Genomic DNA, 14,690 nt, shown 5'->3' with positions numbered 1-14,690 from the left:
GCCGGCCCACTAGTCGGTCGAGCTCTCTGTCCGTCTGTCCTGCTGCTGTTTGTTTGTGGTTCGCGGGTCTTTGCTCGGGGCCCCTTCGTGGTTGTTTGTGGTGGTTAGTGGTACACTCTTGGTCACAGGAAGATTAATTGACACTTTCTTTCGGGGTGGTTTGTGTTTACCGTGTGTAGGGTAAAGTGGCCGGTTATCGGTTTGGGGAGTTTGAAGAGCGCGCTTGTTGTTTGTCGTGTTTTCGCGTGTTTGATTAGTAATTAACGAAGTGTGTTGTGTCGGCAGTAGCTCAGATCTCGGCACTTTGAACGGAGCATCAGCGCTTGGTCAGTGTGCTGAGAGTTGAGCCAGACTCTACGTTGATAACCCCGGAGAGACCCCCGGGGTAAGGTGTTGTATAAGCGACTAGAGGAAGTGAACGAACACAAAAAATCGCGCGTAGAATTCGAAAGTTTCTTTGTAAAACGTAAATCATTTACTTTCCGGGGAAAGGTCCAACCCGGCGGTGACCGCGGTCCAAAGATTAGGTTTTACGCTTGGTTCCGTTTTTGGTTTTCATTTCGGAAACCGCCGGCAGGTGCCTCAATTAATTTCTTTCGCGTTCGCGCGTCGAGTTGCGTGTCGAGATTGCTCTCTGTTGTATTAACTCATTAGCGTGTTTTTTGCACAACTAAACACACCACCTGGTCGGATAGCGATTAAGCGCGCTCGGGCACGTGTTACTTTCTCCATAGCCTAATAGGACTTGCAGGCTGAACGCCCACCTCTCTGGGGGAGGGATCTTCAGCCCTAATTTGGACCATTTTCTCCCTCCAAACAGTCCGCGGCGTTCGTTCCGGGATAGGAAGAGATCTTGGGAGCTTCCCACCAAGTTCAGGAAGTCAAGCCGGTGAAGAAGTGAACAAATTGGCGCTGCAGAAATTAGCATTGTGTTCGAACAGAAAATAGGTAGTGTGAATCCGGAGTGTGTTGAGTAACCTCCGTACCGCTGTGAGCTGTGTTTGGCGGCGCGGATTTCTCTTTTGAGCCGACGATATGACCAGCACAACAATGCAAACCGTAATCAAGTACGTATATTACCTGCTGCAACTAACCATGCATCTTCGTTTGACCCAATCTCGGCGGAGCGTTTTCTAATTTATTGTAATCACGTTCATATTCATAACCGCTGGCGAGCGAGCGAACGCGCGGCTTAGTAGGAGTTGTAATTATGAATATGGAACTTTGGCTTGGGAGGGTATCCACACCGGTTCGCGTTGCTTAGTTTGAACTGATGACGTATTATTTAGTGTGCATCTGAAACCCCTTTGCCCATGTGTGCTGGATAAACACTTGTCGTCACACATTCCGCAGAAATCGTGGTTTTTCTCAGTGTAATTGCCAGTGGGCAGTGATTTTGTTTGCGTAAATCAAGTTCTTATCAATTAAGCAACAGTTCTGATGAATATAAAAAAATAACAAACAAATAAAGATTGCTTACAAAAGTTTTATGTTACCTAATCAAATGATCAATTGCGTCAAGTTTTTTTTTGCCAATTAGAACCTTTGATTCGCATACTCCTGTAAATTGCTTTTTAGGACAAGATAAACACATTTGAGCAGTTCTCTCAGATTTCGGTCATTCGATTTTTTTTTGTATTTTTTAATCCGACTGAAACTTTTTTGGTGCCTTCGGTATGCCCAACGAAAGCCATTTTGCATCATTAGTTTGTCCATATAATTTTCCATACAAGTTTGGCAGCTGTCCATACAAAAATGATGTATGAAAATGCAAAAATCTGTATCTTTTGAAGGATTTTTTTTAGTTTCGAAAAAAATATTTTCAAGACTAACATTTCAAAAGGGCCAAACATACAATATTACGCTCTTTTAAAATATTAGTCTTAGTTTAAAAAAACTGAAAATATTTTTTTCGAATAGATCGGAAAATGTCACGAATGTTTCATATTTTAACATTGAAAATCGGACCATAAGTTGCTGAGATATCGACATTAGAAAATGGTGGGTTGTTTGGGTGAGACTTAAAAAACATTAATTTTCCTGTTTTTAACCCCTTCTCGTCCAGAGCAAAATCGAAATTTTTTACGTTTTTCACCATTACTCGTAACTGAATCGACCAAATTGGATGAAATTGCAATGGTTATAAGCTAACATTCTATATAAACTAACGCAGCTTGAACCGGGTTGAAAAATTGCATGGTTGTAGAGAAATTTAATTTTGAAGACAAAAATTAGTAGTGCTCTGGAGTAACCATGGGCGTTAGAGGGTTAAAACTTTGCATGGCAATATCTCAGCAACTAAGGGTCGTATCAACAAAATTCAAAAAAGCAAAATATAGAGAATTTTCTCAGCTTTTCAAAAATATTTTTTCCAAAAGTGGGCAAACATGTGCACTAATTTTAAAAAATGATAAACTGCGACTAAAAGTCAACTAAAAATGGATTTAACTTGAAAACGGTGCAATCTATATATATAAAAAACAAGCTCTTCCCGGCAAACTTCGTCCTGCCCTTGTTTGGTTTCCTGACGTTTCTTGCTTGTTGCTAATTCAGCCTCCTGTGATCAAAATTTGATTTTACGCAGCTTTTCCCATACAACCTGCAGATTTTCCGGAATCGGTTCCAGAGTGGCCAAAGTTGTCACTTTTTGGAGTAAGAACCTTCCTTGGGGTTATACGAACCCAACGCAACAAAAAGCACCTCGATCCGACGCTCCGTATTGAACTGATTCGTGTTCGAACAAAACCGTCGAAATTTTTTATATATATAGATTTCGACGGTTTTGTTCGAACGCGAATCAGTTGAACACGGAACGTCGGATCGAGGAGCTTTTTGTTGCCTTAGGTTCGTGTAAGCCCAAGGAAGGTCTATACGCTAACTCATTGACACTTTGGCCACTCTGGAACCGATTCCGGAGCATCGGCAAATTGTATGGAAAAAGTTACGTAAAATCAAATTTTGATCACAGAAGGCTGAAGCCAAAAACGTCAACAAATGAAAGGCAGAACGAAGTTTGTCGGGTTAGGCTTGTTTATCATAATTTCACTAAAATACTTTTTGATTGAAAATTTGATTTTACATCGAAAAATGAAGTTGAAAAATTTTTGCGACCAATATTTCGATTTTTTGAAAAAATCAGTTTTGATTAAAAAATTCATAACTCGGTCAAAGATTTTTTGCACAACCTGGAAATTTCTGAAAAGTTGGCATTTGATGTCCTCTAAAACATATAAAAAAATAAAAAAAATAAAAAATAGTGTTTTTTTGCAAATCAAGTTTTAGTGACAAAAAGTTAAATTAAAAATCACCTAATTTTTTTTACCGTGTATCATTTTTTTCCAGTGTAGTCCGTGTCCATACCTACAACTTTGCTGAAGACACCAAATCGATCAAAAAATTCCTTCAAAAGATACAGATTTTTGAATTTTCATACATCATTTTTGTATGGACAGCTGCCAAATTTGTATGGAAAATTATATGGACAAACTAATGATGCAAAATGGCTTCTTTGGGCATACCGAAGGCCACCAAAATTGAAGAAAAATACCGATTTCGTAGAGATTTGCATAATAAAGAATGTGATTTTTTTTGTGGTTTGATAAAACTTGATACAGCTTCAAAGATTTATATTTATACATTCTTCGATGTTATATTGCACATTTTTTCAATAACACAAAATCTGTCAACACTCCTTGGTGTTGTCTTACCATCATTTTTTTTACTAGTGCCTCTGGCGGGCTTCAATCTAAATAAATCCCCAAAAATCAATTTTTCAACCAATTTTTGATCTTTAAAAAGCATCCGAAAGAAGAACTCTTAAAATTTAAGAAAATTTTAAGAATAGAAGTGTGACTTTGCCAGCGCTAAAAAAAAATTGGGTCAATTTTGGCTGTGTTTCTTACTAAAATTTCCCCTATATTTTGTGAAAATAAGTATGCAGTAATTTTTGTAGTGTACCAGACTATGCCTCTAAGCATTTTTTTTTATAATTTAAATGATAATGGTATCGTTTTATAGTAGCAAATGCGAAAACAAGCAAAACATATAAAAAACATGAAAAAACTAGATATTCATAAGGTAATGATAGGAGGTGGTAGATAAGCCAAATACTATCAGAAACAAACATAAACTTAACCAGATAAATGCAAATTAAAGTACTTAAAAATGAAACAAGAAAAATATAAAACAAGAGAAGTAACGTTTTCCGTAGAACAAATGTTGCTCAATATGACCTCCTGAACACAGGAAAAAATAGAGAAAGAAGTCGAGTCGCGTCATAACAACGCAGGCCTTACGACTTTTCTTCACTACATAGCAAAAAAAAAGAGTATATCAGTTTTATGTAGAAGGCAAGAGAGCAATTTCTGAAATTTTATGTAATTATGAACCAAAAAAATATATAGTCCACCAGTTTGGGAAACCTGCATGTTCAGTGTGTAATATTTTTAATATCTTTTCTCGCAAAAGTTATTCTTTTGCTTTAGCCTACGAAATAACCATCGGATTTATTGCTGGATTTATTGCGCTTCTCCTCGGAAAACAAATACTTTGCTCTTACTCGGATAGCAATTTTGTAAGCTAATCCGGTAACTCTATGTTGTCGAATTTGTAAACGTTGAAATGTATCCAAAATCGTCGAATTTTTTTCTATTTCGTTTTCAATGTTTTCAAAATCGACAACACTGTTGTTTAAAATCGAAAATTTGTTGATGATTTAGGAAACATTGCTATGTTTACAAATTCATAAAAATATAGTTCCTAGATTAGCTTACAGGATTTCTATTCATGAAGATAGCAAATTTTGGGCCACCTTACACAGTTGATAAAAGTTAAAAGTAAAATATTAGATTTGGAGTGTGGATAAATTTTGTGTCAGAAAAAATGTGTATTTATTCGAAAACTGTATAATTTTACATCTTTTACGTGTATTTGCAATTTTTCACAAACTAGGGGAACAGCATCTAATTCCAGCGTGCCTCTAATGTTGGCAAAGCTAATTGAAAGCGTTAGTATTTGGCAACTGAAGTCGAGTGAAAAATAGCTCAATAAGAAGTGAGCAATCAAGTTTCTATCAAAAGTTTTGCAAAATTAGTCGGTTAAATAGTGAAAATAAGCAAATTGGATGGAGTTAGGAGCGAATGCTTAACCTGCCAAACATACGAGAATTTCCCCTAATTGGTAAAATTAAATCGGAAAATACCATCTTATTTTCAAACTTCCATGTTTTGGAGTGTTTGGTTTTTTTGGTTTTGTGCCCTAATGAAATGTTTAGCTGGATTTCTTGTTTTATGTTTTGTGGATTGCAAATTTTGGGCCACCTACACAGTTAATAAAATCATGGTAAGATTAGATCTGTGAATGTGGACATATTTTGTGTAAGAAAAAAAGTGTTTAAACATCTTTTTATGGGTATTTGCACCATTTTCCACAAAAATGGGAGTAAAATTACACCGAAAAAGAACTTATACTCAACCATCAAATATTCTACCTTCAAAAATAAAATGTTGTATATAGTATACTATTAAGGTAGGATTGGGTCGAAAAATCGATAACATTGTTTTGAGATTGTTGTTATTGGAAATATCGAAAGAGGTATCAAGTTAGTCAAGTTCGACTATAACTTCAAGAAATAAAATAAAAACACAGGTTCACCAAAATTTCGATTGAAATTCTGTCACTTGAAAACGTTTAACTTTATGCATTTTTTGTAAAGTTTTTTTTTATTAACGTTATCAAGGGTGACATTGGGTCTGGAGTGAGATTGGGTCATAAAAAATTCGGCATTTTTGTATGACCCAATCTCACCCCCAGACCCAATGTCACCCCTGATGACGGTACATGTTTAATTTTTATTCCAGCATGAAGTCTTCTCAAGTTGTTTTCCGATATCTTTTGAAAATCATGAATATTTTCAAAAATCAGTTCTGTTGCCAAATAAATGTTGACTGTTTGGTGTCAGCTCAAAGGGTGGCAACATAGCCGAAAACATATCGATGCTTGTGTGCTCTCTTATACTAACTGACATTTTGGTGGTTACGAGAAAATCGATTTTTTAACTTTGAATTACTGCTTCTGGGAAACTATTCGACAAACAATTGTCCTAATAATTTTAAAGTATGCTCCTGACATAACTTAAAGACATGGTAAAATATGAAAACTTTTGAAATGCAAAAAAAAATTTGGCAGAGAAATTACGAAAAAAAATCACGCTTGCAATTGGCACAAGTGTGTCTTGAACAGTGATTTGTATGAGTTAGCACAAACGTGCACAGGGCGAATTTTGCAGTTGAGCTAAAATGCTTCTTCGATGGCAGAGTCGTGTATACTTCCAACGTGGCACTTGGTACAAAAGTGCGCAGAGTCATTTTATTGTAAAAATAGTAGTTATTTGTTGTTTCAATGTTTTTTGCGTGGTAAATTTGAATTGTTGCTAGTTAAGAAACATTTTTCTCAACAATACTTTTATAATATACTTGTTTATCATTAAATTTAGTGTGAAAATTGCAGTTTTTGAGAGCAACTACCGTTAAAACTTGAATTTTATGAAGAAAAACTTAGTGAAGTGTAAGGTTTCATAAATATAACTATGATAATCCATGAAATAGCTTCAATAAGACCAAGTATGACGAAAACCGAATAGATCTACGCTTACAAACAGAAGAAAAAGATTTTGTAAAAACTTTGAGCTAGTTTATTTTATTTCCATCATGTCATACGACCTTTTTAGAAATGCGAGATATCCAGGACACAACCCCTAGAACTTTTATGGTAGATTGCAGTTAGAACAAGTGTGTCTCTTGCAATGGATTCTTGGTTTGTATCGAATAGAACAAAAGTGCTCCAAAAAAATCAATGCTTAGTCTTTGAACATGGACGACCCCTGCAGTTGTGCTAAGTTTGCACAACTACTTGGAGGGTGTTTGAATTGAATATTTGGGTAAGGCTAAGTGTGAGATTGGTTAGTGGATGCTGTTGTTACGTATTTTTTGATTGGACGATCCCTGCAGTTGTGCTAAGTGTGCACAACTACTTAAAAATGGTTTAAATTGGATATTTGAGTTAGGCTAAGTTTGAGATTGGTTAGTGGATGATTTTGTTACATAGTTTTTTGGATTGGACGACCCCTGCAGTTGTGCTTAATGTGCACAACTTCTTGAAGGGTGTTTGAGTTGGATATTTGGGTTAGGCTAAGTGTGACATTGGCTAGTGGATGTTATGTTACGTAGTTTTTTGGATTGGACGATCCCTGCAATTGTGCTAAGTGTGCACAATAAGAGTTCTCAAATGAACCGGTTAGGCTAGGTTCACCTATTGATTCAGCGTAAACCTCCCTTTGTGGTTCAATCCTGGTTCAGTGAACCATGAACCATTCGTTACACCGTGACATTAGTTACACCGAACATACGTTTCACCGTAAAATTCGTTACACCGCAACATTCGTTAAACCGTAACATTCGTTACACCGCAACATTCGTTACACCGTAGCATTCGTTACACCGTAACATTCGTTACACCTTAACATTCGTTACACCGTATCATTCGTTACACCGTAGTATGGTTACACCGTAACATTCGTTACACCGTAGTATGGTTACACCGTAACATTCGTTACACCGTAGTATGGTTACACCGTAACATTCATTACACCGCAGTATGGTTACACCGTAACATTCGTTACACCGTAACATTCAATACACCATAACATTCGTTACACCGCATCATTCGTTACACCGTAACATTAATTACACCGTAACATTCGTTACACCGTATCACTCGTTACACCGTATCATTCGTTACACTGTATCATTCGTTACACCGTAACATTCGTTACACCATCACATTCGTTACACCGTAACATTCGTTACACCGCATCATTCGTTACACCGTAACATTCGTTACACCGCATCTTTCGTTACACCGTATCATTCGTTACACCGTAGTATAATTACACCGTAATATTCGTTACACCGTAGTATAGTTACACCGTAACATTCGTTTCACCGTAACATTCGTTACACCGTGACATTCGTTACACCGTGACATTAGTTACACCGTGACATTAGTTACACCGTGACATTCGTTACACCGTAACATTCGTTACACCGTAACATTCGTTACACCGTAACATTCTTTACACCGCAACATACATTTCACCGTAAAATTCGTTACACCGTAAAATTCGTTACACCGTAAAATTCGTTACACCGTAACATTCGTTACAACGTAACATTCGTTACACCGTAACATTCGTTACACCGTATCATTCGTTACACCGTAACATTCGTTACACCGTATCACTCGTTACACCTTATCATTCGTTACACTGTATCATTCGTTACACCGTAACATTCGTTACACCATCACATTCGTTACACCGTAACATTCGTTACACCGCATCATTCGTTACACCGTAACATTCGTTACACCGCATCTTTCGTTACACCGTATCATTCGTTACACCGTAGTATAATTACACCGTAATATTCGTTACACCGTAGTATAGTTACACCGTAATATTCGTTTCACCGTAACATTCGTTACACCGTGACATTCGTTACACCGTGACATTAGTTACACCGTGACATTAGTTACACCGTGACATTCGTTACACCGTAACATTCGTTACACCGTAACATTCGTTACACCGTAACATTCTTTACACCGCAACATACATTTCACCGTAAAATTCGTTACACCGTAAAATTCGTTACACCATAACATTCGTTACACCGTAACATTCGTTACACCGTAACATTCGTTACACCGTAACATTCGTTACACCGTAACATTCGTTACACCGTAACATTCGTTACACCGTAACATTCGTTACACCGTAACATTTGTTACACCGTATCATTCGTTACACCGTAACATTAATTACACCGTAACATTCGTTACACCGTATCACTCGTTACACCGTATCATTCGTTACACTGTATCTTTCGTTACACCGTAACATTCGTTACACCATCACATTCGTTACACCGTAACATTCGTTACACCGCATCATTCGTTACACCGTAACATTCGTTACACCGCATCTTTCGTTACACCGTAACATTCGTTACACCGTAACATTCGTTACACCGTAACATTCGTTACACCGTAACTTTCGTTACACCGTAGTATGGTTACACCGTAGTATGGTTACACCGTAACAATCGTTACACCGTAACAATCGTTACACCGTAACATTCGTTATGGTATGTATGGTTACACCGTAACTTTCGTTACACCGTAGTATGGTTACACCGTAGTATGGTTACACCGTAACATTCGTTGCACCGCAGTATGGTTACACCGTAGTATGGTTACACCGTAACATTGTTATACCGCAACATTCGTTGCATCGTAGCATTCTTTACACCGTGACATTCGTTACACCGTAATACACCGCAATTAAAACATTTTTTAAGTCGTTGTGCACACTTAGCACAACTTCCGGGGTCGTCCAATAAAAAAACAACGTAACAACATCATCCATTCACCAATATCACACTTAGCCTAACTCAAATATCCAATTCAAAAACCCCCCAAGTAGTTGTGCACACTTAGCACAACTGCAGGGGTCATCCATTAAAAAAAAACTCTGTAACAATAACATCCACTAATTAATCTCACATTTAGCCTAACAAAAATATCCAATTTAAAACATTTTTAAGACGTTGTGCACACTTAGAACAACGGCGGGGTCGTCCAATCCAAAAACTACGTAACAATAACATCCACCTACCAATGTCACACTTAGGGGTCATCCAATTAAAAAAACTCTGCCACTAAATAATTATTTGACACACATCGTCTAACTTGCAACTTCTTCACGTATCCAAATGTGCACACTTGTGCTAATTGCCTTCCAAAATAGTGCTCCATAATATTGCTCAAACTAGTAAGGACACCTGGCAATTCACCATAATATTATAGTGTAATCGTATTTTTATGGATTTGCGTGTTTTCAAAAGGTCAAGCCATGATGAAAAATAAGAGAGCACATCCATGATGCGTTCGAAAATGTCAGTTAGTACAAATGGTTGCAGGGCGATATCTCCGCGTAGGAAACGAATTTTTCAGATCTGTTAGAAGCGTTTTGTAGGGAATTTAATTAGCTAAAAGATGTCATCATTAACTCATTTTGGCCCAAAAGTCAGTTAGTACATCAGAGCACAGAGGCATCGATATCCTAAAATGAAAATTATCTTATATGTAATGATATTTGCCCATTTTGTTTGGGTGTCCGTTCTCAATATATAGTTTTTTTAAAAGTATTTTAAAGCAATTTTTTTTTGCTTTTTAAGTGTTTTTGAATACCCCTTATAAGGCAGTTTTAAAAACAACTAAAAAGCAAATTATCAAAATGTTGTATATTGAACCTTTTTTTTTAAAAAAAAAACTCCAGAATTAATCTGAATTTCAAACAATGGAGCACCCGTCGTCGAGCAGTTTTTGTCAGTTTGCTCCATAAGAAATACATTGTAGAAAAAAGCAAAAACTGCTCGAATGGAAGTGCTCCATTGTTTAAGGGTGTTATTTTTGCTATGTTACAACATTTGGAAATGGAAAAAATACGTTAATCTTAAATATATAAAACTTTTATCAGGTAATTTAAAAAAAAGATTAACTTGTTTTTTCCGAAAAGTGATATACAACACATTTGTACAACAATTTTCATTAGTCACATGAATAATGTGCAACAGAAATATATTTACAATCACTTTTTACTAACTAGGAGAATTTGAACACAGGTTGACAAAGGTTGTGGAACTGTTTACAACGGTATCATTTTTGCTCGATTTAGGACACTAATGAAGAAATTATCATATTAGATTTGATGTATCCTATTAAAATTTTGAAAACAGAATGCACCTTATACTGCACGACCCGGTTCGAAAGTCAAGGTGTTCTCATAATACGCTGAAGCACACCAAGCTGGGACGGATGACCAACAAACCGGTCCAAACGGTGTTTTTTCGACTAATTAAACAGAAGATGAAGAAGATGCCACTGTCCATCGGTTTCAGCCCGCCGCGGCGGTCACCGGCAGAACTGGTTCTCTGCTCGATCCGAGGATTCAAAACCTTTTTTTACCTTTTCGTATGTATGCTGATCAGCGTTGGACGGAGATTTCCAAATTGGCTTATGATTGGGTTAAGGGAAAATCCACTCGCAATGGACTTTTTTAATCATCCAATGAGTATGTTACATTAAGATCAAAAGTAGTGCAGGTCAGCTCGCTGGACTAGAAAAAAAAAAGAACATAGACCATGGGGGAATTCCATCGATCGCAGATCGTCGAGCTTTTTTTCTCTCTCTCTTGCCAATAGGGCAAACAAGCTTTGCGTGGCGGACAGTTAATTTGTCTGTGAGGTAAAGATGAAATACTTTGCCCAAACTCGTCATCGACGAATACGCTATCACAAACGGTGGAGAACCGGTTTCGGAGATCGCGAGAGACTGTGTGTTCACAAAACACTGTTATGGCCGCGCGTCCATGTACCAGCTGGTCTCTCAAAGCTCTATTCCAGCATTCGATCGAAAATGTTCGATAAAGCTTTAGTATTTCGTCACCATTTCGGGTTAAACAAAACGTACTATTTGTTGTTGTTTACGTTTTGTGCGTTAATTTTTTTTTTCAAACAAACAAAGATTTTATCTTGAAACGTCAAAAAAGGTCGTGCGACAAGATAACACGCCCACGACGATTTAAGCTTCGATCGAAAGAGACTCAAACGGATCGAAAGAGTTTCGCTCGAGTGCTGGAATAGATGCCAGGGATCGGGCGGATCTTGGTGCGTATTTGTGATGTGGAGAGAGAGAGAGAGAGAGAGAGAGAGAGAGAGAGAGAGAGAGAGCAAAAAAAAGGTTGAAGATTATCAATTTGTAGGCTGTGGCGAGGTGTATAGAGGACAAATATGTGACAGGTATTCGATGGAAGCATTCGGTTAGAAAATAGCAAAAGACAGGTGAATAGCGATGATGGTCAGCGGCGGGTTATGCAATTGATCGCGTTTTATTTCGCGCTTGTTGTGGGAATGATTTGATCGACAAGCGTGGAATGCTGAGTGAAGTGAAAAGGCCAGTTTTTGTTATTACTCAAGATTGATAAACATTCAATTTAATACTTGGCAGTAGTAATATAATTTTAAATCCCACTAGAAAAACAAATGACGAAAAGATTTTTTTTACAATTAGTTTATAATGCATACATTAAGTGTTCTTAACTCTTTGTTATTTTTCTAGAAATGGTGTTTTCATAACGGAACACTGCAACAGTGTTGAGAATTGGTCGAAAAACTTAGTTTGCCAAAAAACAAGTTCTTTTCGATTTCGGTTTCAAGACAATCACAAAATTACAAATGTTTTGAAGAGTTGTTTAAAATTAAGCGAAATTCTGACAGTATATTGCGTCATCTCATGAAATATGATCATATGCTATATAAATTCTAGTTGACTGATTAAGGTATTCCAAGTCAATCGCATCGTTGATGGCATTCAAATGAAATTTTGCATTATCAAGTAGTACAAATCGCATTTGAATAAAAAACAAACATCAACTATATTTCAATTCACCAAGTTTCTCGTTAGGATCCCGGAAATTCATAATATTTGTATTTTGTTTTATTTGGTTAAAACTCTGTGAGAGCTATGATATGGCCTATGATCAAAAAAGTCATTTTGAATCATTGGTTCACCCATAGAAGTCTCCATGCAATTTTGGTAGCGTCGTTAATATTCAAAAAATTGTATCTTTTGGAGGAATTTTCTGATCGATTTGGGGTCTTCGGCAAGGTTGAATAATATTTAGAAAAAAAGTACACGGTTTTTTTGTCAACTTAGCTTTGTTTCGCTAAGAGACGGCGATTTTAGCGGTTTGCAGACTGGATTTCGCCATGCGGTGATTGTTTAAGCCCAAGTTGATAATTGGGAATAAAATCAATTCCACCTGAACCAGATTCTCACTCACGTCCATTGCCGGCCGCTCTCATCTTCACCGCGCATCAGAGAGAAAGGAAAGGGATTTGGAAGACGAGAAGTGTTGATGCTCCACTTTTTAATGGGGGCAAGGGATAATCTCCAAGGTATCGCCAAGTAAGTTTTGTTTGGAGTTGGACGGTTTTGGGAAGGTATAAGGTCTGAGTAAGCGTTGCGACCAGGGATGGAATAATCGCAAAATGAAACAAGTTGCAAAAAGGAGTTTTTTCAGCACGAGTCGTACATTTGTCCTACGAGGTTTACCGAGTTGGATAACTACGACGAGTGCTGAAAAAATCAAGTTTTGCAACGAGTTGCTTACATTTTTATTTGCAGTTCCGAAAAACGCTTTTTGAATGGAATTTTATGTTAAACATCTATGTGTTAAGTAAATACCCCGCTCATAACTAAAAAATACTGAAAAAGGTTACTTTCCGATACTGATTTTCCATGAAAATTTGAACTTTTCAGCACTGGTATTGAAAGGTATAAATTTTCCATTCTGTTATTTTTGGTAGATAAAAGTAGGTCGTTTCGTCGCTCGAGAATGACAGGAAAAGTAAGCAATTTAACGACGAAATTGCATAAAAAAAGCTTTCTTCACCAGCGAAGAGGAGGCAAATCACGCAAAAGATAATCGCTCCCGAACTTCTCCAAGAAAATCAATCTGTTGATGATTGTTTTGTGAATTTCCTTCGTATCGTATCAAAAAGTAGTCAAAGAAAAACTTTTCGAGACTGAAAAATCAAGTCTCGCTTATAGAAATTGCCAAAAAATTGCCAAAACCTCTGTTTTTTCAACATTTTTTTTAAACGGCTGTTCCTTTACAAGGATTGGACTCACAACAATAGTCAATATGGAGTCTTTTATGTAAAATTATCTGGAGAATCGATTCCCGCGTTCGGTTTTTGAAAATTTTGACGTTTTGAGCACTTTAAAAAACAGTTTTAGTTAATGATTTTTGTATGTTTTTTAAAGAGAAGTGCCCTGGCCATAATTGAAAATTCGGCTATTATGCCAAATCAAGTATTCCGAGAAAAATGCGTTCTAGTGTTTGTCACAAAATCTCCGTCAAGGCAATTTCTAATAAGAGTGGCATATTAGCCTTTTGGTTTTTCGCATCGGCAGCCAAGTCTAAACACTATTTCAGTGAAATTCAAGTTCCAGAAGATACGTTAGAACATCCTCTACCACCTGGTGCTAATATCTCGATTTTGACAAAAGTGGATATTAGCCGTTTTTTCAATGGTGGGCAGTGCCCAATCCTAGATTTTTCGTGAGTTGTTTTGTAACAAAAAAAAAAAAGGCAAAGCAATCCACCTTAACGACACCCGGGACTTTTGTGGTCTCTGTTGCAAGTTTCTGCTCATTTCTAGGCGTCCGAAAGTTATGTGTGGTGAGTCACCCAAAACCTCTTTTACGCAAATGGACCGACGGTTTACTTCCCCATCCGATAAAAGGCGTGGTCAGGTAAATCTCGTCTCGAAAAATGCCACCGGGTCCGTTTGGGATTGACCACAGGCCTTACTGGGGTGAGAGACTAAAACGCTAGCCTTTCTTTTACTTTCATGTGAAAGCTTTTCTTGTGTTCTTTCGATTGATGTATCGACCGATTGTAAATTTTTACGTTTTATATCATTTTTTAACGAAAAACATTGACCCTTGAAATCCACAAATTCGGAACACTCTTTTCTTACGGATGTATTCAAACTTTTGTTCTC

At 37.1% G+C, this 14,690-nt stretch overlaps 1 protein-coding gene across 2 annotated transcripts in view; it reads left to right on the top strand.

The window, feature by feature from the left end:
- Positions 1 to 14,690, top strand: part of LOC6039814 (neprilysin-2) — a 53,424-nt gene continuing 38,734 nt past the window's right edge. Inside the window, exons 1-2 of one of the 2 annotated variants that reach the window (XM_038265812.1) lie at positions 1 to 103; positions 821 to 1,067. In XM_038265812.1, the coding sequence (XP_038121740.1) occupies positions 1,036 to 1,067 (32 nt within the window). In that variant the 5' untranslated portion in view covers positions 1 to 103; positions 821 to 1,035. Of the gene's footprint in view, positions 104 to 262; positions 386 to 820; positions 1,068 to 14,690 lie in introns of those variants that run through there. The other variant, XM_038265813.1, reaches the window with a different exon arrangement.

This window comes from Culex quinquefasciatus, chromosome 3 (assembly GCF_015732765.1).
Source record: "Culex quinquefasciatus strain JHB chromosome 3, VPISU_Cqui_1.0_pri_paternal, whole genome shotgun sequence".
Lineage (NCBI taxonomy): Eukaryota > Metazoa > Arthropoda > Insecta > Diptera > Culicidae > Culex > Culex quinquefasciatus.
Note: the sequence above shows the minus strand (reverse complement) of the source record. Positions and strands in the feature narration are given on the sequence as shown.